This window comes from Cygnus olor, chromosome 1 (genome assembly GCF_009769625.2).
Source record: "Cygnus olor isolate bCygOlo1 chromosome 1, bCygOlo1.pri.v2, whole genome shotgun sequence".
Taxonomy (NCBI): Eukaryota; Metazoa; Chordata; class Aves; order Anseriformes; family Anatidae; genus Cygnus; species Cygnus olor.
In genome coordinates, this window is record NC_049169.1 from 70,688,413 (window position 1) to 70,713,065 (window position 24,653).

General features: G+C 40.0%; 1 protein-coding gene across 1 annotated transcript in view; it reads left to right on the top strand.

Moving 5' to 3' along the window:
* Window positions 1–5,212: 5,212 nt before the first annotated feature.
* The window catches only part of LOC121064063 (potassium voltage-gated channel subfamily KQT member 1-like), a 498,888-nt gene continuing 479,447 nt past the window's right edge, over window positions 5,213–24,653 (top strand). The window contains exons 1-2 of the mRNA XM_040545255.1: window positions 5,213–5,649; window positions 9,427–9,517. Of these exons, the coding sequence (XP_040401189.1) occupies window positions 5,213–5,649; window positions 9,427–9,517 (528 nt within the window). The remainder of the gene's footprint in view (window positions 5,650–9,426; window positions 9,518–24,653) is intronic.

The window sequence follows — 24,653 nt, forward strand, 5'->3', positions numbered from 1 at the left end:
GTGATAACAGTGACAGAGCCCTTCCAGAGCCATGCAAATAGAAGCAATATTTTTTTTTAATATATCTTCAAATCCAGTTTTAGGCTTGAACAAAGTCAGCTGTTTGTGTGGCAGCTGAGGAATAACTGCCTTTCTTTGACTATGTTAGCACTTAGATGCAGTTGACTTGCAGTGTGTGAATGACTGCGCCAAGCATATGGGCTTCTGTGAATGAAAATTGTATTCAGTATTCATTATTCTTTGCTCAGTGCTCCTGGGAACCCTGAGACAGGGTCTAAAAATCTGAAACATTCCTATAAGAAGAAAAGGAAAGCTGAAAGGCTCTTGTGCGCCCATAGATACTAGTATTCTTCACTTTCCCGTTTCTAGTTATGGTCTAACATGATGCATAATGGACATTGGCTCAGCCTACCCTCCATCTGAGACAAACATGCATTCTGGATGCTTTTGTACACAAGTGTGTGCTAAACCTGAACCTATGTTGTAGGTAGTTTTGTCTCCAGTCTTGCAGCAGTCTCTGTCTCTTGGACTGACCTTGGATCTGTGTTATCATCCTGACTCTTCGTGCTCCTGCCTGGGCTTCTTGAATGGACCCTGGACTTGCCTTACTACCTCAACTGACAGATCATTAAATGGCTGATGGATCTGGTTGCTCTCATCACCCTGGCCCTCCTCAGCTATTGCAGACCTGAATCCCAGTGAATTAGGGAACAGATTTGCCTGTGTTGTAGTCACCCTTTGCATCTGAATTATGAGGAGCAGCCCCACTCTCAGTGCTCCCTGACAACTAATTACTTTGTTAGGATGTATATGATACAGGTTACATTAATGACTCCTGTAACTTTATTGGTAAAAAGTGCATCCCATACTGAATTCAAAAAGAGCACAATTTTATTTAGGCTACTGAATATTTATTCTTAATGGATTTTGTATATAAATAATTAATCAATATGATTATACTGGCCTCTATTAGGGAATTTGGCCTTCAGAGCATACTTCGCTTCTTTCATCTATTGTACCTGTTCTTGCTTTATTGTTCTTGTATTTGGGAATCGGATGTGAAGAACTAATTCATCTCTTATTCCTCCTGACAAAAGTCTTAGCCATTAGCATCTATTGTTGTGATGCTTTGTACAATTAATGTAGCAAAACTCCTCTACATGAGCCACTACGCTATCATAAACTTTGGGGATAAGTCTGTCTTTCTCTCTCTTTTTATTTATTGCAACAAAAATGTTTACAGTGGACTTGATACAATAATAACTGAAGAGAATCCCATAATCAAGGATGGGAAAAATCAAAGTTCATCTGACATATACCATCAACACTGGAAGTTCTTTGCAAGATCTGCATTGCATCATTGAGCTAGGGAATCATTTTTAACAGATTTTGAGGGTTGTTGTGACATACTCATGGAATGAGTATGAGTAGTCATGGAATACTATGATTAATTACACTAACAATTAGGAAGAGCATATGGGGTGCTGGAATCTGTGGCTGTTGCATGGAGTTTAGAAGTGGTAGGCTCGTCTTCCTCTTAATTGATAATTCTCACTCTGTGGATTCTAGGCAATGCCATTCTCTAACTTTCCTCCTGCATATATGTTCTCCAGATTGCCTTTCCAAATGACTGAGCTGTGAGGTAGTCTTGCCTCTAGTACACAGGAAAAAATAAGTCCTTTATTTTCCAGCTTGACTAAGTCCAGTTCCCACAGCTTCTCTTCAGTTCATGCTCTTTATGCCCTGAGAGAAACACAAAGGTGGTGCAGACAGGCACCCCTGCATCTGGTCCCACACTGCCAGGATGGCTGTGGCCACCCTGTGTATCTGGGGCAACTGCCAGGTTCAGCATGGTGCTGCATGGCACAGGTGATGCTATCTGCAAAGATGGAGAACTCCAACTAAATGTCAGCTTTGGGGATGTGAACATGGGCACAATAAGGAGAAGCTCCAAAGGGATGCCCAAAGACCACTGTGAGAGCCAGAAAAGCCAGCTGATGGGTCTGTGAATTGGAAATTATAGTTTGAGGATAGTTTCATGCAGAGAGGGCAGGTGAGATGCAGCTCCCATTGACAACAGCTGTTGGGGAGCTTCTATCTCCCTGTAAGCCTGTTACAGGGCATAGGCTGGTGCTGTATGTAAGGCTCCCCTCATCCTTGCACTGATGACCTCGAAATACTTCCAAAGACCCTGGCTGACTGGCAGAGGAGCTCATGTCTTCACATGCCTATCTGGGATCTGCTGCAAGGCAAACTGGTGGCCTGAACAGAAACCAATTGGCACTGGGTGGTCATGGCCATCCTGGCAGTCTGGGGCCTCTCAGTGCAGTTTGTAGGATGGGTCTCTGCTGTCTGCTTGGAGAAGGCTGTGCAGGGAGCCCTCAGTGGCCTCCTGGAAGAGGTCTGCAGTCTTCAAGCATGTTTCAATTTCCTCCTGTCCCACCAGCATGTTGGTGTGCCACGCGCTTGTGAGCTTCCCCCACCCCATACCAGTACAAAGTATATCTATGAGTAAATAAATCACATATTATGGGTATTTGTATACTCCTTTATGTATTATTATATATTATTTGTATACTCCTTTATATCTGTACCTACATTCATTTTCTGTATTTTGTATTCTATATTCCAAATTTTTATATTGGATGTAGGTGTCAAGGTGTTGGCACTTGGTTGGGGGGGGGGGCTGGGAGTGCGGCAGGGGCTGCCCTGTGCCAAGCACAGCTGGTTCTAGCTGGTTCTGCCCAGCTCTGATGGATCCACTGTAGGACATGGCTAGGCTGGTCAGCCAAGATGGTGGTGCCTCTCGAAAAAGTATTTAAGGATGGGCAAACCCACTGAACAGGTAGAGAAGGGTTAGAGTGTGAGGAGCAGCCCTGCAGACACCTAGGACTGAGAAGGAGGGGAGGAGGTGCTCTAGGCGCTGGAGCAGAAGTTTCCCTGTGGCCTGTGGAAGAAACCAGCGGGAGCAGGTTTGTCCTGAAGGGCTGCAGCGTGTGGAAGAACCCATGCTGGAGCAGGAGAAAGTGTGAGAAGGAAGAAGCAGCAGAGAGGAACTGTTATGGCTGGACCCCATAATCCCCACCCCTTTGTGCCACTCAGGGTGTGTGTGAGGGAAGGAGGTAGAGGACCTGGAAATGAAAAATTGTGCATGAGAAAGGGGTGGGGGAGATATTTCAGTTTGTCTTCATTTCTCAGTATCCGAACTTATTTTAACTGGCAATAAAATCATTTTCCCCCAGTAAGGTCTGTTTTGCCCATGATGGTAACTGGTAAGTGTTCTCTCTGTATTTGTCTCACCTGGAAAGCGATCCCTCTGTGTTTATCTCAACTCATGAATTTTTTTGTCACACTTTTTCTCCACATTCTGTTGAGGAAGGAGAGTGAGAGAACAGCTGGGGGGAAGCTGGCAGCTGGCTAACACCAAGCCACCACAATTCTATAGTCTGTGGGCTGTATATTATTTATGTATATCTATTTCTCGATGTAGAAACCTATGTACATATAAATATATACATATATCTGAGTCAAGGTCAGCCACCTCGGAGCCAGCACAGCTGCAGCGCCTGACCACGAGTTGCATGGGGGGTTCTCCAGCCCTTGCTTCGCCAGAGGCAGCCCAGGACAGTGGCACGACCAGGCCACACCTGACAGCTCTCGTGACAGAGGCTGACAGGGAGCGGGCATCCCAGGACACCGGTAGCTGCGCCCACAACCTCTGCCTAGGAATAGCCACCGTGTGCCAGCGGGTGGGAGCCACCCACAGTGTGCTGCAGTGTGGGTGTGGCAGCTCGTGCAGCAGGGCACAGGGATTCTCTCCCTTCTCCCTTTCAAGTCCATCCTAGCTACTGGCAGTATCTGTGACCGCAGTTTTTGCGATGGTCTCTACCAGGCAGAGAGCTTGCCCCAGAAAAACTGTGGTGACCCAAACGGAGGGCCTGTCCAGAACCGTGGCTGTACAGGTCTCTGGCAGCAGGGAGTGCCAGAGCCTGTTGCTGCCGGGGGGCTGGGGGGGGCGGGCAGCAGGCATTCCACCTATGTGAGGTGCGAGCAGGTGGAAGATCTGGTCAGCGTGGTGGCAGAGCTGAAAGAGCAGGTTGAGAGACTGAGGGCCATCAGGGACCATGAGCAGGAGATTGACTGGTGGAGTAGCTCCCTGGAGTGCCAGAGGGAATGGTACCACGGAGATACCACACAACTGGTGGTGAACCCCCTGCTCTGCCCTGTGAGGCAGAGGAGGGGGACCTGAGGGATGGGGAGGGTTGGGAGAGGGTTCCTGCTTGGCATCATGGGTGACCCCCACCTGCTTCCCTTGCATCCCCAGGTCCTGCTAAACAATAGGTTTGTAGCATTGGACGTGGAAGGGGAGGTAAGTGGGGAGGCGCAGGAAGGTTCCCTAAAGAGGTTGCCAAAGACGAGGCAGTTGACTCCATGCATTCAGACTGCCTCAACCAGGAAAGAAGGAAAGAAGGGTGGTTGTGGTAGGCGACTCCCTTCTCAGAGGAACAGAGGACCCCATTTGCAGACCAGACCCGAGCCGTGGGGAAGTGTGCTGCCTACCTGGGGCCCGGGTCAGGGATATAACTAGAAAACTCCCGGAGCTGGTTCACCCCACTGATTATTACCCATTACTCATAGTTCAAGCGGGCAGTGATGAAATCTCTCAGAGAAGCCTGCCGACTATGAAGAGAGATTTCAGGGATTTAGGGCAAATAGTTCAAGGAGCGGGATCGCAAGTCATGTTTTGTGCTATTCCTTCTGGGGAGGTGAAGGACATGGAGAGGGCTAGGAAAACACAGGTAATGAATAATTGGCTGAGAGGCTGGTGTCGAGACAGGAACTTTGGGTTCTTTGACCATGGGGCAGTTTACTCGACCCCTGGTCCCTCAGGAGTCACTCCTGAAGGGCAAAGGGGTCCAGGAAGCCTGGACACTCCTCAAGAAGGAAATTTTAAAGGCACAGGAGCAGGCTGTTCCTGTGTCCCATAAGGCGAGCCGGAGGGGAAGAAGACCAGCATGGATGAACAGGGAACTTTAACTGAGACTCCAGGAGAAAAAGAGTCTACATCTGCTGGAAGAAAGGATAGGCTACTTGGGGCAACTACAAGGAAGTTGCTAAGATATGCAGAGAGGAAGTTAGAAAGGCAAAAACCCATCTTGAACTCAGATTGGCCACTGCAGTAAAAGAGAACAAGAAATCCTTTTACAAATATATGAACACCAAGAGAAGAATCAAGGAAAATTTCCATCCTTTCCTTGATGCAGCAGGAACTGTGATCACTGAGGATAAGAATAAGGCTGAGGTTCTCAATGCCTTCTTTACATCTGTCTTTAGTAGTCGGATCAGTTATCCTCAGGGTACTTTACTCCCTGACCTGGATGTCCCCTATGATTCAGGTAGAGAATCCCCCCCTGTGATCCAGGAAGAGACAGTTAGAGACCTGCTCCTCAATCTGGAATGTCACAAGTCCATGGGACCAGACGAGCTCCACCCTAGGATGCTGAGGGAGCTGGCGGAGGTGATTGCCAAGCCGCTTTCTACCATCTATCAGCATTCCTGGTTATCTGGAGAGGTCCCAGAGGATTGGAGACTTGCCGATGTGACTCCCATCTACAAGAGGGGTCATAAGGAGGACTCGGGGAACTACAGGCCTGTCAGCCTGAGCTCAGTTCCAGGAAAAGTTATGGAGCAAATCATCTTGTGTGAGATCACACGGCACTTGCATGCCAGGGGTTCAGGCCCAGCCAGCATGGGTTTACAAAAGGCAGGTTGTGCTTGTCCAACCTTATCTCCTTCTATGATCTTTTGACCAGACTGGTAGATGAGGGAAGGGCTGTTGATGTAGTTGGCTTAGACTTCAGCAAAGCCTTTGACATGGTCTCCCACAGTATTCTCCCGGGGAAACTGGCTGCCTGTGGCCTAGACGGGTGTACTCTTCTCTGAGCGAAGAACTGGCTGGAGGGCCGTGCCCAGCGGGTAGTGCTTAATGGAGTTAAGTCCAGCTCTTGTCCCATTACAAATGGTATCCCCCAGGGGTCAGTATTGGGGCCTATCTTGTTTAATATCTTTATTGATGACGTGGATGAGGGGATTGAGTGTACCCTCAGTAAGTCTGCAGACGACACCAAGTTGGGAGGTAGTGTAGATCTGCCTGAGGGTAGGGTGGCCCTTCAGAGGGATCTGGATAGGCTGGACTGCTGGGCTGAGGCAAATGGGATGAAGTTCAATAAGGCCAAGTGCCGGGTCCTGCACTTTGGCCACAATAACCCCATGCAACGATATAAGCTTGGGCAGAGTGTCTAGAAGACTGTGAAGAGGAAAGGGACCTGGGAGTGTTGATTGATGCATGGCTGAACATGAGCTGGCAGTGTGCCCAGGTGGCCAAGAAGGCCAATGGCATCCTGGCCTGTATTAGAAATAGTGTAGCCAGCAGGAGTAGGGAGGTGATCATCCCCTGTACTCACCTTTGGTGAGGCTGTGCCTCGAGTACTGTGTTCAGTTTTGGGCCCCTCACTACAAGAAGGACATCGAGGGCCTGGAGCATGTCCAGAGAAGGGCAACAAAACTGATGAGGGGTCTGGAACACAAGTCTTATGAGGAGCGGCTAAGGGAGCTGGGATTGTTTAGTCTGGAGAAGAGGAGGCTCAGGGGAGACCTCATTGCACTCTACAACTTCCTGAAGGGAGGTTGTACTCTTCTCTCAGATAACTAATGATAGGACTCAGGGAAATGGCCACAAGTTGCGCCTGGGGAGATTTAGATTAGATATCAGGAAAAACTTTTTCTCTCAAAGAGTGGTCAGGTGCTGGAACGGCCTGCCCAGGGAGGTGGTGGAGTCACCATCCCTTGCGGTATTCTAGAAGCGCCTGGACAAGGTGCTGGACAGGGAACTCCTGGAAAGAGTCCAGTGGAGGGCCACGAAGATGATACGGGGCCTGGAGCATCTTCCCTATGAGGAAAGGCTGCGAGACCTGGGTCTGTTCAGCCTGGAGAAGACAAGACTGAGAGGGGATCTTATCAATGTGTATAAATACTTGAGGTGTGGGAGACAGAGGGATTTGGCCAACCTCTTCTCAGTGGTTTGTGGGGATAGGACAAGGGGCAATGGCCACAAGATAGAGCACAGGAAGTTCCACACCAACATGCGAAAGAACTTCTTCACGGTGAGGGTGACAGAGCACTGGAACAGGCTGCCTAGGGAGGTTGTGGAGTCTCCCTCTCTGGAGATATTCAAGGCCCATCTGGACGCCTACCTGGGCAGCCTGCTGTAAGGAGCCTGCTTTGGCAGGGAGGTTGGACCCGATGATCTTTCAAGGTCCCTTCCAACCCCTTCGATTCTGTGATTCTGTGATTCTGTGATCTAATCATGAAGTATGAAAACACATGGGTTATGTCATTTTCAAAAATGTTGGGTTTTGTGTGTATCATAGGCAGGAGCTTTCAGGTGACTGGAAGATGAGGAGGACTTTTGGGCAAGTGGGACATATGGTAGACAGTAGGAGCAGGGCTTACCCCCACTGAATCAGCTTGGTGACACCAGTCCCTGCTAATGCTGGGTCATGTTTGTTCTCATGCTGCTACTGCCCTCTGCCAAGCTCCCTCTGCAGTGTCACTCCTGTGCAGTGCCATGGGGCCACAGCTGTGTGCACCACCCCAGGTGTAGTCCAGCAAAAGGGAACCATCACTGCCCTTTACCTTCTGGCCAGGCTACCAGGGATGCAGTCTGGATACTGACAGCCTTCATCTGATGTGGGTTTGTTCCCTCACACTGCTCAGGACTTGTTATTTATTCATGTTTAGTTTTTATGAGATTCCTGTAGGCCTGTTCCTGTAGCCTGTCTAGGCACCTTTGAGCAGTGGCTCTGCTCTCAGGTTTGTTGACTGCAACCCAGGTTTGGTGTCATGTGCAGACCTGATGAAGCACATTTCATGTCTTCTTCTGGAACACAAATGAAAATATTGACCGGTACAAGTGCCTAAGGAGTTCTTATGTATCAAGTCTCTAGGTTGAACGTGAGTTTTTGCCCTTCCTGACAAGTTCTTCCTCCTATTTGTTTTTAATGTTAAAGCCACCAAAAGCACACTAAATTTTAGTGTGTTCATGTTTACTGAAATCATGCAAGTTTAGTAGTGCAGTCACCAGCATTGTTAGTCTGTCATTTGTTTTGAAGTTCTAGAACAAGCCTTGTCAAGAATGTTTATCTTCTTCAGAAGGTTTTTTTTTTTTTTTTTTTTTTCTGAAAAAATGTCTCGTGCAGGACTGACTGTTAAGGTTTTATTGCTGGTTTGGGAGTTTAGGATATACACCCTTGACGTGGAAACAGAGGAAATGACAGATGAAAGAGCTGGTACACAACAGGGAATGTTATTGTTTATGGCTGTTAGTGGAAGAAATCTCATTTTCTTATTTTTCTCTCGTTTTCTGAATGAACTTAAGAGATGATGAAAAATGTAGTGCAAACAAAGTTTGCATAAAGCTTTTATTTTAACCATTTATTTAAATGTTTAACATTTTGCCAGTGGTGGGAAGATGGCTGAGACATTTTGTGCATCATGATGATGTATATTCTGCCAATTGTTAAGCATTTAGTCAACTAGGATTCAATTTCACACTTTATTTTCTGCTTCTCATAACTTCAATTTTGATTCATTTTAAACAATTTTGGGAAGTAGGAATATGTATTTTGAGATTTATTTTTTTTTCTTGTTCTGAATAATGATACTGGAAATACTATGTTAGTAGCTGTTTATACTGTATTTATGTATGTTGCGAGTTCATGGAATGCACTTAATGGAACAGTTTTCATTAAAGTTACCAATCCTCACTCTAGTCATATGTCTAATTCTTCTTTAATTAATGTATTATCAATTATTATAGCTTTCTACCAAAGTGTATAAGTTATACATCAATCAGTGTCTTTACATGAAACATTCATTACTACTAGCTTCTCTGGAAAATTCTACATGGTAATTTGAGTTTGATCAGTTGATTTAACATCAGAGAATCATTAAGAAAGGTTGAAAAAGACCTCCCAAGATCATCTGGTCCAGCCATACCCTTAACACCAATATTACCCACTAAACCACATCCCCTAAGTACCACATCCAACCTTTTCTTAAACACCTCCAGGGACAGTGACTCCAACACCTCCCTGGGCAACCCATTGCAATGTCTAGCCACTCTTTCTGAGAAGAATTTTCTCCTTATTTCCAACCATCCTTTCAGTTCTTTTATTCCATGTTTCTTAAGTTATGGAATGCAAAACAAAGACATTCAGAGCATAATCTTTATTTGACTAGGAAGAATGAATGGATTAAATTCAAAGTACTTGTGATTAAAAATGTTACATGAATGAAAGAACTAAAACTAGACTTAAATTTACAGTTCAACTTAACAAGTCACTAACCACTGTTTTCTTTTTACAGATTTCTCTTGGTGTTGATTTGTTTAATATTCAGTGTACTGTCTACTATAGAACATTATTCTGAATTTGCCACTGGAACCCTTTTCTGGATGGTAAGTGAACTTTTTGGGGAAAGACACTTTTTTGGGAAAGTTTTGACTAACTGTGAATTGCTTTAGGTGAACAAAGGAGATAATTTAAAAAATCCTCATACAAAACATGATACTTAATTTAAAATATTACCTGCCTTTACTTTAAGGAAGATCATAATTTAAAAGGAATGATTATTAAACTAAGAGAGTACTTGCTCGATTGTTTTTATATACTTGCTTTACATAAGTTATGAAATTGTATACTGTAGTTTTCACAATGGGTGATTGCTGTCTTATGCAGTATGAAACAGAATATTCCATAGCCAGGAATGTATTTTTAAAACAAAACTTTTCTAGGTCTTCTGGTGAAAACTGTGTAAGAACCACGCTTTTCTGAAGTACCCGAATTTCAGGGCTGTCATAACCCGATCTAGTGAAGGTATCCCTGTCCGTGGGAGGGGAATTGGAACTAGATGATCTTTAAGGTCCCTTTCTACCCAACCCTTTCTATGTTTCATTATATAATTCTAAGTGATTTCTGGTAGACTAGTTTGTCAGTATATTGAACAGGAAGGAACAGCTTTTATCACACTTTTGTGCATTTGATTATGAAGTCAGTAGTTTTCAGTTCATGGGGCTGTTAGTAATCCATCCATGTATCAGTTTTTTCTTGAGCATACATTAAGTTTTATACTTGGTATTTTGCAGAAGCATAAAGTCACTGTGTTGCTTATGTAACATCCTTATCTAAGACCCTTTTTCTTGCTATTAAAATCTTAAGTAGTCATTAAAAAAAAAAAGTTGCTGCAATAAGAAAAGCAGCTCACTTGGAGGTAGACAGAGGCTGCTTATTGATTTCACAGTGGCTAGATAACAATTCTTTTTATCACTACTACTTTTTGTCTGAACTATCAGTGGCTAGTTCAGAGGTGAAATGTGCTTGAACTGTGTTACTAGTCCTGCGATATTAAGTGTTTTAAAAATGTGAATTTCCATCTAGCAACAATTCATGAACTGTTACAAAATACATATATACTGAAGTATTAATTTGAAGCAGGTGGGAATTAAAGTATAAATCATTTCTGTAAGGACCTCAGAGACTTTTCCTCCTCTGCTCGCCCATGGCCTCCTTTAGAAAGTTAAGAATGATAAAGCATCCTTTGTTAAAAATGGAGTAAATCACTTTTAAACAGTTGCTCAAAACATCTGGATTTTAGCTACTCAGGTCCTCTATCTCAAAGTGTGATAGTCTCAGAAGTTTTATTATAATTTCTTTTTGTTAAGTGCTTCTAAGATTTCTAATGTGATGCATTTTGGTTTTCCAGCTGGTTTGAAAACAAAAATAAGTTATTATTTGTTTTACTGTGGCTTAGACTACATTAGTACATGTGGCTTTCATGTGCAGTTGACTAAGCCATGTTTAGGATCCCTGAGTTGTTTTTGGATTTGATTAATGTTAATTCTGTAACAAATGTTGCTTAACCTTTAAGCCATATTCAGTGTCAAACAAAGTGCAGTCTTCTGCCATTCATATGTAATCTTCTCATACTCACTGAAGGATGCAGAGCAATTATAGTTCAGTATAACCACCACCAGAAACAGTAATACTAGTAAAGATTTAATGTTGAGCTGCTTGAGAACAGTGGAGAGTGCCAGCATGGTAAGATACAAGACTGGACCAGATCATCTATTGGATCAAATTCAGAATGAAATTGATTTATTTCTCTCCTCATTCAAGAAACGTGCAATTCTTTGCATAGCCCTATTACTGAGTCAGTAGCTGATAAATACTAGTATGTCATGCTGGTGTTGTTTTCGTAGTTGTGACCTGACAAGAAGGATATCATTTGACACTTGTAGATGCTTAAATGTGTTTGTATTTTCTTATAGAGGGTGAGATGTCATGCCAAATACAATTTTGGATAATATGTGTCACTGGAGGAAATATGGCATGTTAGTAATAGATGTAACTGCAGGTGTGTCCTAAGCCACTGAAACCTTCTATCAAATACTTAATTTTCTGATATTCATGTTGTATCTGGGTGGTGTAAGATAACAACATTAGGTGTGAAACCTAAAAAAGACCCAAACCTTTATCCAGCCCCCTCTCCCATAAACCAACATATGTTTTCAAGTCTCTGACAATTGAAGTGATTTCTAGAGAAAAAAGAAAAAAGACTCTTTAGTTCTGCATTTGAATATTAAGGCCAATCTATAATTTTTGAGGCTTTGAACGTGTTGCTTAGCCACAGTTTCTGATGAAGGTTTATTGCTATGCTTCCCCAAATGTGGGAAATTTGCTCTATTTAAGTTCCTTGCTTGGGCTTAAAGGGAAATACTGTTTTTTACATGTATGTAGAAAAGACATGCTGTAAAATGTTGTTTACATGTGGTAAAATAAGTCCACTTCTGTGGTAGAAGGAATAGTAAAACTTGTCTCGAGTTTTCAAATGCTACCGTTTGAAAGAGGTTTTTATTCTCGTAGTACTAAATATTTTCCATATTCATGTCACTGCTCTAGGAAGGTTCATTTTTTTTTCCAGCTGCAAGAGAAATTTAATTGTTCCATGTGAAAACATTGTATTATCTTTGTTAATTCCTGTGACTATTTTTTTTTTCCTTTTTGTCCTCTGGCTATTTATCAAAATGGTAAATGAAGAAAGTGACAGTAACATTGGCTCAATGGATCATGCTAATAAACACTGACAGAACAGAGAGTGAAGAGGAGTGATTTTCAGAAAGGTTAAAGGTTTAGGTTTTATTTATTTTCATTTATTTATTTATTTATTGGTGTCCATCTATAGCAGATGCCTGTCCAAATTATCTGTACCCTTTCAGTCTAAAAACAAGTTGAAAGCCCTGGAAGAACAGACTGTTTCTATGGTTTTTTTGTTTTGTTTTGTTTTGTTTTGTTTTTCCTTAGTGTTTATTTTGGGCTAAGCCTAAAGTTCTTTCTAAGTTCTTTCTCCCTTTTGGTAGAGGGACTGTGAAGTTGAAGTGTATATATACAGATAACTTAGGAGGTTTATTTTACTCTTACTACAAAAATCAGGAATGTGCAGTTTCTTAGAAGTGTAAATTTGTAAATGGAAAAAATGAAAACAAAACAAAATTAAGCAAAAGTTTGGGGACGTTAAGAAGCAAAAGGAACTGCTTGTTCATTTGACACCTTCTATGACTTAGGTTGTACAATTAACTTCTCTGATTAAAATTGTTTCAACTGGATTGCATTATAGGGAAATGACTGATCTTGATTTAAAAAAGGGAGAAGTGTTCTATGCTTCTGAGGACGTTTATGTAACAATGATACACCAGCACTAGAATAATTCAAAGGACTAGCCCTCCTTTGCAGTGCAATTCTATATCTCAGCTATATGGCTTCTGTTCCATGTCCTTGAGTTTTGCCACTTAGCCTACCAAACTGTCTACATGACTGTGTAACTTTGCTGTTGCAGCTTCTCTAATACTGTTGGAATTATGGGGTAGAGGTAAATTAGAGACACCTGACTCAAACCAACTTAAAGAAGTCATGTCCAAGTAGCCAGGGCAGACGGGGTTTATTGATGATGGACTATTATGAAGTATGTGATTTCTCACCTATAACCTATAGAATCAAATATAACGTCTCAGTCAAAGCCCTCTCTACTGCTTTCATGACCTCCCAACTTTTCTAGCAATATTCTGCCTCTTTTTCCAGCTCTTGTGTTGACATTCCCATGGTTAAAATAAGCTTCTTTTCTCTATGTTCATTCTCCATTGGTTTACGTACCCATTTGTAAACACACTTCTTGCATGAGATTTATGAATGTGCCATGCTGTCCTCAAAATTGGGACACTTTCATTCTTCCATTTTCTTCATTGAAAACTTGGATCTATTTTTTGATAGATCCAAAATCCTCTTAAAAATGAATATTATTCTTAAGAAAGTAAAGATAGAGATGTGCTGACTGAATGAATCAGCAATCATGGTTTTCAAACTTGCATATCCTGATTATACCATCTCACAAGCATTTTTTAGATTGTTTTTGGTGTTTAAAAGCTTCTTTGTTCACCGACTATGAAAAGGACATCCTGACCTTACAATTCTGTTCAGATTTAGCATGCTTATCCATTTTGGCATAGGTTATTATCAGCACCCTGATGTTAAAGTGAGATTTGAAGACCTGTATATTAAATGGGTTCTATCAAGAGTTGTAGTAAAAAGGCTACACCTCTAAGAGGGAAGAGAGCAATCAGAATAGGTGTTAATGTGAGGCACAACTGTCCATAAAAGAGTTGGCTTGGGATATGAACCTTTAGCTTAGCTTCTACTTCTGCCTCTGCAGGACTGTTTTACACTGCAGCATTGAATTATGCGACTAAAATGAATACTGGTATTTCTACGGTGCCTTTTTCCTGTGTCTTCAACTATTCTGGTAAACTATCTTGTTTTACTCGCACCCATCATGATCCAGATGGCATTTCGTATTCCCTTGTTCCGTAGTTAACCCTTACATTTCTCCCAGAAACCCATGGTAATCCACCATAATTCCTATCAGCTCTTTCATGTCAAAACTGTGCAGCATAACTAGGTTGTAAGAGAAGCATACATGTGTTTGGAGGACTGTCTGTACAGTTTATGCCAAACACCACAATTTTAGCTGAAAGAAAATGAGTCGTTGTCTCTGATTCCATTTCAGCATGCAATCACAATTTAGCTATAATTGCAACTATTAGATCTTATTCCATGATGACTTAGGCTGTGTTAGCTCACTCTTAAGAAGGCTAATGAGAGAGTGTCTTGCTGCTATCTTTCCCTACCTAATGGGAAAATATAGATAAGGTCAGACTGGAGGAGGCTGTGGCCCATGGAGAGGAGCCCACGCAGGAGCAGGGGGTCTGGGGGGTGCTGCCGCCCATGGGGGACCCCTGCTGGAGCAGTTTGCTCCTAACAGATGGACCCCGTGTTACGGAGCCATGTGGGAGCAGTTCTTCAAGAGCTGCTGCCTGTGCGAAGCCCGCAGAGGAGCAGTTAGGGAAGGATGGCATCCTGTGGGAGGGACCCCACGTAGAGCATGGACAGGGAGTGACTGTGAAGGAGTGACTGACCACAGCCCCCATTCCCTGTTCCCCTGCGCTGCTCAGGGGGAGGATGGAGAAGAGGGTGGATGGGGGTAAGGTCCTTTTAGTTTGCTTTTTGTTTCTCACTGCTCTTCTCTGCTAGTGATAAACAATAAATTATATATTGTATTATATTATATTATATTATATTATATTATATTATACATATATATATATATATGATAGGGAGCTATGCTGAGTCTGGTTTGCACATGACAGTAATTGTTGAGTGATGTCCCTGTCCTCATCTCAACCCTTAAGGCCTTTCCGTCATATTTTCTCCCCTTTTCTGTTGAGGAAGGGGAGTGAGAAGTGATTGTGGTGGAGTTCAGCTGCTCATGTGTTCCCCTTGGGTAAAACCATCACACTTTGCAATTACAAGACATCTCTCAAGACTTTTTAGAGAGCATGACTTTCTGGGCCCAGTGGATGATCAAGATGTATACATCTATGCTCATGGATTAGTTCGCTTTATGCACATTGTTAATATATAAATGGACTTTGCACTTGACTGGCTCAGTGCATTTGTTAAATTCCCGGTTTTGTCTTTATTGTTCCCTTTCTGGGGAAGATATTGCTGGAGTGTTAGGCTGCTAACAAAAATAGCAGCTGACCAAAATCTACCTTTATAGGTTTTTAGGAAACACGTTGTTGCATCCCACCATGTAACAATTACATTTTGTACATTAGGATTCTTCCCCTTGTCTGCAGGGCCATTTCTGGAACAGAGGCTGTGGTACGCCTGCATGTGTGTTTAAGGGGTATGTCTGTGTGTGTGTGTGTGTGTCTGTTCATGACTATTCCTCATGCAAGTCTTACTTGTATGACTTATCATCTTTCTGAAACTTTTCCCACTCTGGTAGTAAGGCTTGCAAATTAGTCATGCAGCAGAAGATTGCCCTATTGCTAACTAACATATACTAATGTAAATGCATTTGTCTACACCGATATATGACGAGCATCTTCCTTTTCATAGAGCCTTACTGTCTGCTTTAATACAGAGGTGGATTGACTGCTTTGTTCTTTTCTTCCACCTTCTAGAAACAAGCTTGCTCAAGTTCTACATTTTGCATTACAAACATGTACCTTTAGTTCAAAGGAATAAAAGACCAAAGTTGTGTAGAAAATATTTATTAAAGTGTCAGAATAACAAGCCCTTACATAAATCATTATGTACAACATAAACTCTTTCCAAACTCATGAGCATAAGAAGTTGCTATTAAAATGTGCACCTATCCACCAAATCAGTCAGTTTAGTAATGATTATTCAGTTCAATTAAACAAAACTAACTCCATAAAGATCTGTATTCATTATCCTTTCAAGGTGCATGAAATGTACGCAATGAATGTTTTAAATATATATATATATACATATATTATATATATATATATGTATAGTTCGGATTGCTGTATGTGCTGTGGTATGATAGAGTCTCTAGTTTCCTATGTTTTCCTTGGTCCTCGTTCTGTACCACTGGGAGCTTGTCTATCTGTATTCAGGACTTGCTTCATGAGAAAGTTCTTGTACAATGTCTGGAGAAACAAGCACAAAGAAGCATGTTCCACCCCCCCCCACCAAATCTTTACTCCTAGCACATACCATGCACCCCGGTTATCTACCTTCTAGTACTCAGGCATGACATAGTAATTTGTGAGGCCATATCACAAGTTCATAAACACCATCCTGGGCAGGATTATTTCAAAAATTTCAGTATACAGCAGTTTAAGTTCTCTTTTCAGTAGTCACAGTTACAAAACTGCTTATAGCCATCCCTCACATACTGCTTTTTTGGACCAATATGCTGCTCGGTTTTGCCAATTTGTTCTGGTGTGATCAAAATAGAGGATTTCTTCCAAGTCTTACGTCTGCTTTCTTATTACCTGCTCTGATATTTAAAGCATGAAGTATTGGGAAAAATGTATAGAAACTGGACTTAAAATTGAGTTGTGATGGACTGTTCTTCCAGTAGTTAGGTATTAAATTAATTCTCCAACACTTGGTGCACCAAATCAGGATTTTACAACAGGCCACTATAGGTGGAAGCCACATCATGGTGGAAGTTTGTTATGGACTGCTTGACCAGGATTAAAAAAAAAAAAAAAAAAAAAAAAAAAAGCAGGCAAAGTCATCTTTAAAAAACTGAAAATTTTGGGGCATGTACCCTTTTTCTTATGGAGGACTTTCATCCAGCTAACACCCATTAAAAAAAGCAACACAGTAAGATGCAAGTGATCTGAGAGATTTTAGTGTTTCAGGGTTAACATCTAGGTATGGGTACTGAGTGGAACAACTAGGAATGAAACAGTTGTATCTACTATTCAGATCTACAAGGAAAATTATTTGGGGATATAATAATCAAAGACAATGCATTAGCTGTAGCAATCAGGATATTATGCCATTCAAGATCCTGAAAGGAGTACAAACTTAGACTTCAGGAATAGCAGCTCTGAAAGGTCAACAAGCTCAGGACAGCTAGCAGGCCTTTAAAGTCAATCTCTAAATGCAGCAAAGCAATGAATTCTAGGAACAGTAGAACAAGGTAAGTGACTATTCCCCTTTACTTAGGGCTAATTTGACTACATCAAGAATAGTGCACCTAGTTTTGGTTCACCACTGCAAGAAAGTCTTTGAAAAACTGGAGCAAGTTCATCACAAGAACATCAAGATGATGAGGCTGTTGGACTCATTTGATCTTGTGATATTGCCTCAAAAAATTACCATGTCATGCCTGAGTACCAGAAGGTGGATAACCAGAGTGTATGGTATGCACTAAGAGTAAAGATTTGGGCGTAGGGGATGGAATGTGGCTTTCTTGCCTTATAAATTTGGCACACCACATGGTGAAGCCTGTACCCAACATGCATGAGAGCATCAGAATTTCAGGTATCACTTAAAATTAATTTTAAAGAGTGCATTTAATAGTTCTGGTAAAAACAGGAAAGAAAAAAAAAACACTGTCAAATACTAATGATTTTTTTTTCCTCCATAATGACTCTCTGGACACTTTTAGCACTAATGGAGATATTTCTCAGGGTTTGCTTGCCTTTCTCATACCTTCTCCCATACACAAGTCAAGAACAGGGATTATGGAATTCCCTACAGTCAATACTTAATCTATAGTCAACATTGTTCACTGTCTGTGACAGAATTGACTCCTAATTAGTACTTGTGCTTATCTGCTACTTTCCCAATGTTTTACATATGTGCTCCTTAACTCTATTTCCATTCGCCATATTTCCCAGAGTTCTAAGCATTTTACTTCTTCATCCTTTCACTCATTGAAATATTCACTTTGAGTTCAAATAGATCAATCAAATCAGTTCTGATTGTTCATGTTGCCTTTCATTACAAAAAATCTGTTAACTGTTCTTTTTGACTTTTAATATCTGTAACTTCTATGTATGTCTTCCTTTTATACTCCTCATTCTGTAAGTGATCCTCTAGAATTTTATTTAGTGTAGCATTTGAAGTCATGCATCTTCAGCCACATTCTTTTCTTGGAGGCAATCAAACTTATATGCATGTCTGCTTCCTCATGTATAAGCAGCTTATGGCTCTTTTTCATATATGTGTACATATTATACAAGAAATTTAAATATTTTCAGCAGTTAATATTGTTGAGTGGTCATTCAAAAGCATGGAATATCTACAGCTGTTCTTTGAGTTGCCTGGTGTGTTATCATGAACTTTTGGCATGACCACTAACCTTAAAATTGTCTTATTCTAAGATCACAGTAGCTAACTGACTGAGATTAAAAAAAAAAAAAAAAGTATTTAGTAGTATTTTTCACTAAAGTTCCCATAGATGTTACTGTTTCTCTTATTAAAAAAAAAAAAAAAAAGGAAAAAAAGCCAGAAAAGGAAGAAATACTATGTGCAAATCCTGAATACATTTACGCTTATCCATTTTCTTTTTCAGGCTTCCTTCATTTTATCCTTTTAATTTGTCCCAAATCTGAATTCCCCAACAGAATAAGCTATTTTTTTTTTCCCTCTAAGGTGATTCTATTGAAAAATTTATTTTGAAGAAGTTGGAAAAACCTCTTGCATAGGCTTTTGCCTATACTGCAGGAGACTGCAATGTTTTCTTAATGTTCTAGTAGTTCATGTGTCAGTTTTGATTTGTAAACGACATCAAAATCTTTGAGGATATGGCATTAAAAAATAAACTATAAAATGGGTCAGGTGTAATTCCTCCTTTGAGGATTAATAGTGTTCATGGCTGGTGGTCATATATTTTTCTACCAGGAGAGGTCACCATAGTAGTTTACAAAAGACAGATTTTTGTTTTTATTGTAAAAGACCTTGCAAAAGGATTGCAAAAAAGTTTCTTACCTCGTGGGAGTAATTTCACATATTGTGCAGTTTTAGAAAACAAACAAAAAATATTTTTATCATACATGATATTTTTACACAACATAAATAGGACAGAAGAAATAATCAATTTGTATAATGACAGTGTTATAGGTGAAAGGGAAATTTCATAGTGTTTCCATATCTCGATGTTAGTTACTTTTTTTTTTTTTTAATTTGAGGATACAAAGTGTGTTCTCTCTGACAAAATATAATGTTTTTGCTACAAAACATATTGATTCAACTTTGTTAATTTAATTTCTACTTGCATGCCATGATGTGTTTAATATTACGGTCATTGCAATTGGAATGGTGGAGGGATAGGAAATATTGTTTATCTTAATGTGCTTTCAATTTTAGAGCACATAATCTAAATTTGAAATCACTTAGCATTTTCAGTCTAAGCAGTAATAACAAAATTGTGTAGGAATGGATGTACTAGATTGGACCAAAAGCCCAGCTAGTTCAGTATTGAATCTCAGATTGTATCTCAGTGGTTTGTATTCAATACAAAATAGGAAGATTTTCTTATAAAACTATTATGTATTAAAATTGGATAATTAAAATTGGTAGAGGGCCTTGAGTTTTGTTTTCCTTTGCTTTCACCAGGGGTCACTAAATTCTAGTCTTATTCTCCTGATGGGTGCTTTCCTACTGTAGTTCCTTCTGGCTTATGGGGTAAGACTTTAAGTGGTATGTGCTGTCCTAAAAGCTTTCTGCAGCAGAAGCACCAGGTAGAAGGCTTAGTGGCTTGACCCTCCCTGTTCCAGTAGAACTGGATCCTGCATTCCAGTGTTTTTTTCCAGATGAGCTCAGCTCCTGTGGCACCTCTTCCTTTTGGAGACAGACTTTATGCATCCACTTTCCTCTGACGTATTTCTTTGCTGGAAAAAGCAACAGCATATCTTCCAAACACCTTAACACCTGCAGTTCATAGTGGTGCACTACTAGAGAACGCACAGTATACTTACAGACTCTGTTTTCAGGTTCATCATTTGTTGCCCCTGTTGTAAGCTGCCCTCTCACATTGAGTGCTTGGTTGCTAGCAATCCTCATGTAGTGACTACATGTAGCAAGTAAGTTTTATTAATATTTCTCTGTTTGCAAATCCTGTGGGAGAAAAATCTCAAATGTAAGACTAGGAGCTCCTACATCAGCTGCTGCTTAAGCTTTTCAGGAGAAACCCTTCTTGCTATAGATGTATTTAGGAATCAGGGCTTAACAGCAGGACCTCAGGAAAGAGTTCTTGGCTGCAGGTGGGTCACATTGTTCTATTTCTTTCCTGAAGTCACTGCTTTGTTTTGTCTCTCTATAATGATTTCTTCTGCCTCATATGCCACAACACCTCTTCCTGCTGTATAGACAGCCCAGACTTCTCAAACAAACAACAACAAAACACACACACAAAAAACAACCAACCAACCAAACAAAACCCCAAACCAACCAACCAAAAAAGGAAAACAAACCAAAAAAACCACAACAATTTGGAGTACCAAGTGGTACTCGGCTTTCTTGAGACAGTTAAGCTATGTCTATCTAACTGCTCTGTTTCTGAACTGAATTTCAAGATGGCTTTTCTTTTTGGAAAGTAGTTGATGACACTGTTTTCAAGGCCTGTGTTTTTTAAAGAGGACTTACCCTTTCCATCTATAGTGGAAGAACTCTCCTGTTCCTTTATTTTTGTCTCTGCTTTTGTCCCTTCTCCCATTTAAATTATGTAGTCATGTCATAAAACGCTGTGTCATTTTTAGTCTGTTAGTGGAGTGGAAAAAAGGCTTCATGGACTTAATTCAACTTAATTTTCTCTTCTCTGTAATTAATGGCAAAGTGTATGTATTCTTATAGACTTGAGGGCATTTTTCCTACCCTATCAAAGGAATTAGTTTTAGAAAGTAATAATGGTGGATTTTTATTTTTATTTTTATTTTTATTTTTTTTGCCAATGTTCTACTTTTGTGACATTTTATAACTTTAAATCTGTGCTTTGCCACACTGCATTAGTGCTTAGGACCTACTCCAGGTCTGTTTAATACAGTGATACATTAACAATCTAACAGATGAAGTTCACAGGTACTCCTGTTCTTTACCAGGGCAGATCATTTCTTACAGATGATAATAGATCTCTTAGAGTACAACAGGCAGAGTAGGTCCTGCAATATTTAGTGGTATTTGTGTAGTGTATATTGGCCTGTGTAACACTAGGTGTTAATGAGGTGTCCAATCCCTTAAGGAACTGACAGGTAAACTAGGTTCAGTAGAAAAACACACCATTTCTTTTATACTTCGGAACAGTCAGACCACGTTAGTGGTCTGAATTCATCTAAATAAAAATAACCATATGTCTCAAAAGTTTTTTTTTTTTTTTTTTTTTTCCATTCCTTATAAACCTGGGAGAGAGAAAACAAAAAGAAGCCCTGTTTGTTTCTTAGCTTCTTGTTGGTCTCTAGGAAGATGAGAAAACAGACCAGGGATATTATATTATGAAAATATAAATCATTATTAAAATATATATGGAATATTGTTTCATATATTAAACACATTAGGAAAAAAATGGGGTAAGAAGCCTTTTAACACAACACGTAGGCTTAAGTTCTGTGTGAACTGATCTGCTGAGTTGCCATAGTCTTCTGGAATTGAATGTAAATATCAAGCTCCTCCATGTGAATTATAATACAGTTATTCTTGTGAATTATCTTGTAGATTTCCCTAATGCAGTACAGAACATGTTGTGTTGGATGTCATGTGTTTTTCAGCCCTCTAAAATTTGATTATTGTGCAGTAAGTATGGCTGAGATGAATTAACAAACAGCCAACTTTTAATGCCCTCAATCAAATTTACTCACTTCTTACTCTAGCTCTACGGAGTTTTCTGTGCACGGGGTAGAAGATTCTTAGAAGAAAAGTATTTCTTACTTGGGAGTAAGAGAAAGGTGGAGAGGTACATCAGGATTTTTCCAAATCCTCCCCGTCCCCCCACTATCCAGAAATTCTGAGGCCCTCCTAAATCAAAAGTTTGAGACATGAATATGATTATTTACAATTCCAAAATGAATTTGAATAGGTCCCATTCCAGAAAGAAAGCACCTCTTACCAGAGGTTGAGGCTTAAAGACGTGCTGATAGGGAGGTTGAAGAATCTTGTGGAGTACTGGTGGATCTATAGAGAAATGAAGATCTTCAAACACTGACTTATTGAGTCTTCTTGATTCACTATTTAATTGTGTTTGCGTTACTGTTATCTTTCTGAATTAAGCAATTCTAGAAAAAAGTCCTGCTCAGAAATTATTCAATTTTTTAATTTTTTAAGAAAAATTATTACCTGCCTGAATGTATTTAAAAATTAAATCTTCCTCTGTGACTTACCCAACTCACTTGAATGTTAGTTATTACAGATAAAGTGACTAGAGCAACATCTTCTTCCCTCATTAGCATACCATTTCATTCTATACAGGAAATAGCAAATGTCAATAAACTAAAAGGCAAATATACCCCTGGTATGAAGTCAGCAGATTCAGCATATATACCAGGTGGGCATACAAAAATGTTTGTAAGAAATGTTGAACAAATCCATTTGTATACAAACTACGAACTTTTTAACATTAAGTGAATTGGTTTCATATATGAGAAGCATCAGAATGAGCTAACGACACTTCAGGACACTTACCAGAATTTTGCATCTTTTCTTGCATATATTGGATATTATATTTTCACATGTAATATTTGTCATCTTTATAAAATTTAGCATGGAGGTAGGAAATAAGTATTTTCAGTATCAGTAGGTTTTTATAGCACCTGAGCAACTATTAAGCTAATTGGGCCACTAAAATGACATTTTCAGCTCTAAGGATTGGAAAACCTTCAAGACAAGTTATCAGATTAAATTTTGGACATAAGTACACGTGTGCAAACATTTGGACTATTAAACCTTTATGCCTGCTTTTGAGGCTTTATTATTTTGATCTGACATTCCTTGATTGAATCTTCGTGAGCGCACACTATTCATTTAGCCATCTGACTTCCTCCTTTTACCCGAGCACCTAAATATTCCAATAAAATAAAGTGAAGAGAGCCTTGTGTGTGCTCTCCACATAAAACACAGCTGCAGCTGAAAAAATACTTGTCTTTTTCATGTGTGCACTTTAATCACCCCAGCCGAACTCCTTCCCTTCTCCTGCTCCCCCCTTGCAGTTATCCGTAGCTGTACTGGAACATATTGTAAATTCCAGGCTGTGTATTTCATTTACACACATTCATGTATAAAATGTTGATTTTCTATGTTAATGTGAGCATTTTTATATTTGATTATCAGTGACATTCTTGGGTAAAAGTTGACGGCTTTTCCACAAGAGTTTGAATTACATTTACTGTTAGAATTAGATAGGGATGGAAGTCATTTGCATACATATTTACCTTTAAACTTCTTATTCTGTTGGTTTTTTTAGTAATAATTTAATGATAGTTATGAAAATTCATTATGCCCAGAATCACATAAACATAATTCTGTATGATTTTGATTTATTTCGTGTATGGGAAAAAAAGAAAAAAAAAGACTTATGCAGTGTCTTGAATTATTATTATTATTAATAATTATAATAAACAAAACAAAGATGAGCTTAAGGTATTCCATGTAACTGAGCAAATAATATTACGGATGTATGGTTTTGCTTTTTCCACACTACAGGAAAAAGTACAGAAAAATGAAATTGCTGCTACTGATTTCAGTAGAGATTTCAGATGGTACAAACACAATGTAAAATCTGTGATTATATTATATTTCAGTTCTTAACAGTGTATACGCAATTACCACATGTCAAATGCTTTCCCTAATATTACCTTTGCCATTTGAGGAAGCAGGAAGCAACTAACAAGTGAGTGAGAAGAATCTATTTCATGCTGTTTTTTCCTTCCTCTGTGGTCTTCTTCCCAGAAGATAACCCAAACAACGGCACTGTCTCAAGACCTTCTCCACTTTTACATTTCTCAGTAAATTGTGCCTCTGGTGGTGACTGGAGCAAATTCACTGCCCCATACAAAGGATGATGTTTTTTTCTATACGTGTCTCATGATCCTTCAGTGGGTCAAGGTGAATATCCTGACAGTTTATGACAGGTGTGGTTCAAAGTACATGCAATTTTGCTTTCCTTTTCTTTCTTCACAGGAGTTCAGTGAAGGTTTGCTGAAAAAAATGGAAGGCTGACACTTAAAGCAGAGTAAAGTAGCCAAGGGTATTTCTTAGGTATATTTTGATCAAGACTGATGTGGCTCTTATTTTTGGAGGTAACTGTTTGTTCCTACTCATTCTTTTTGGTTTTGATTTAATTAGAGAATTCATCCCTGGCTTTCTGTTGATGACAAATGGCTTTCAAGATTGATGAAATCTTCTGAGAATCCTCTGTCGTGTATTTCTTCCTCAACTATTTGCAAGGGAAGGACAAAAATACTGCTGGAATCCTAAATAAAGTTTTGCAGGGTTCTTGTGTGTATAATATCACTTGAAAGCAGGAAGACTGGAAAATTTCAAAAAGTTGGAGAAAGATCTCAAACTGACATGCAGTTGTCAGTCAGGAGCATAGTTGGTACATTTAATTTACAGATTATTTTTTCTGGTTCATGTTTTGTCCACAACAACTTCTCAGCAGCTCTTGGTGCAACTTCAGTAGGAACATGTAGTTTTTCTAACTTTCTAGAGAATTGCTGTTGTTTG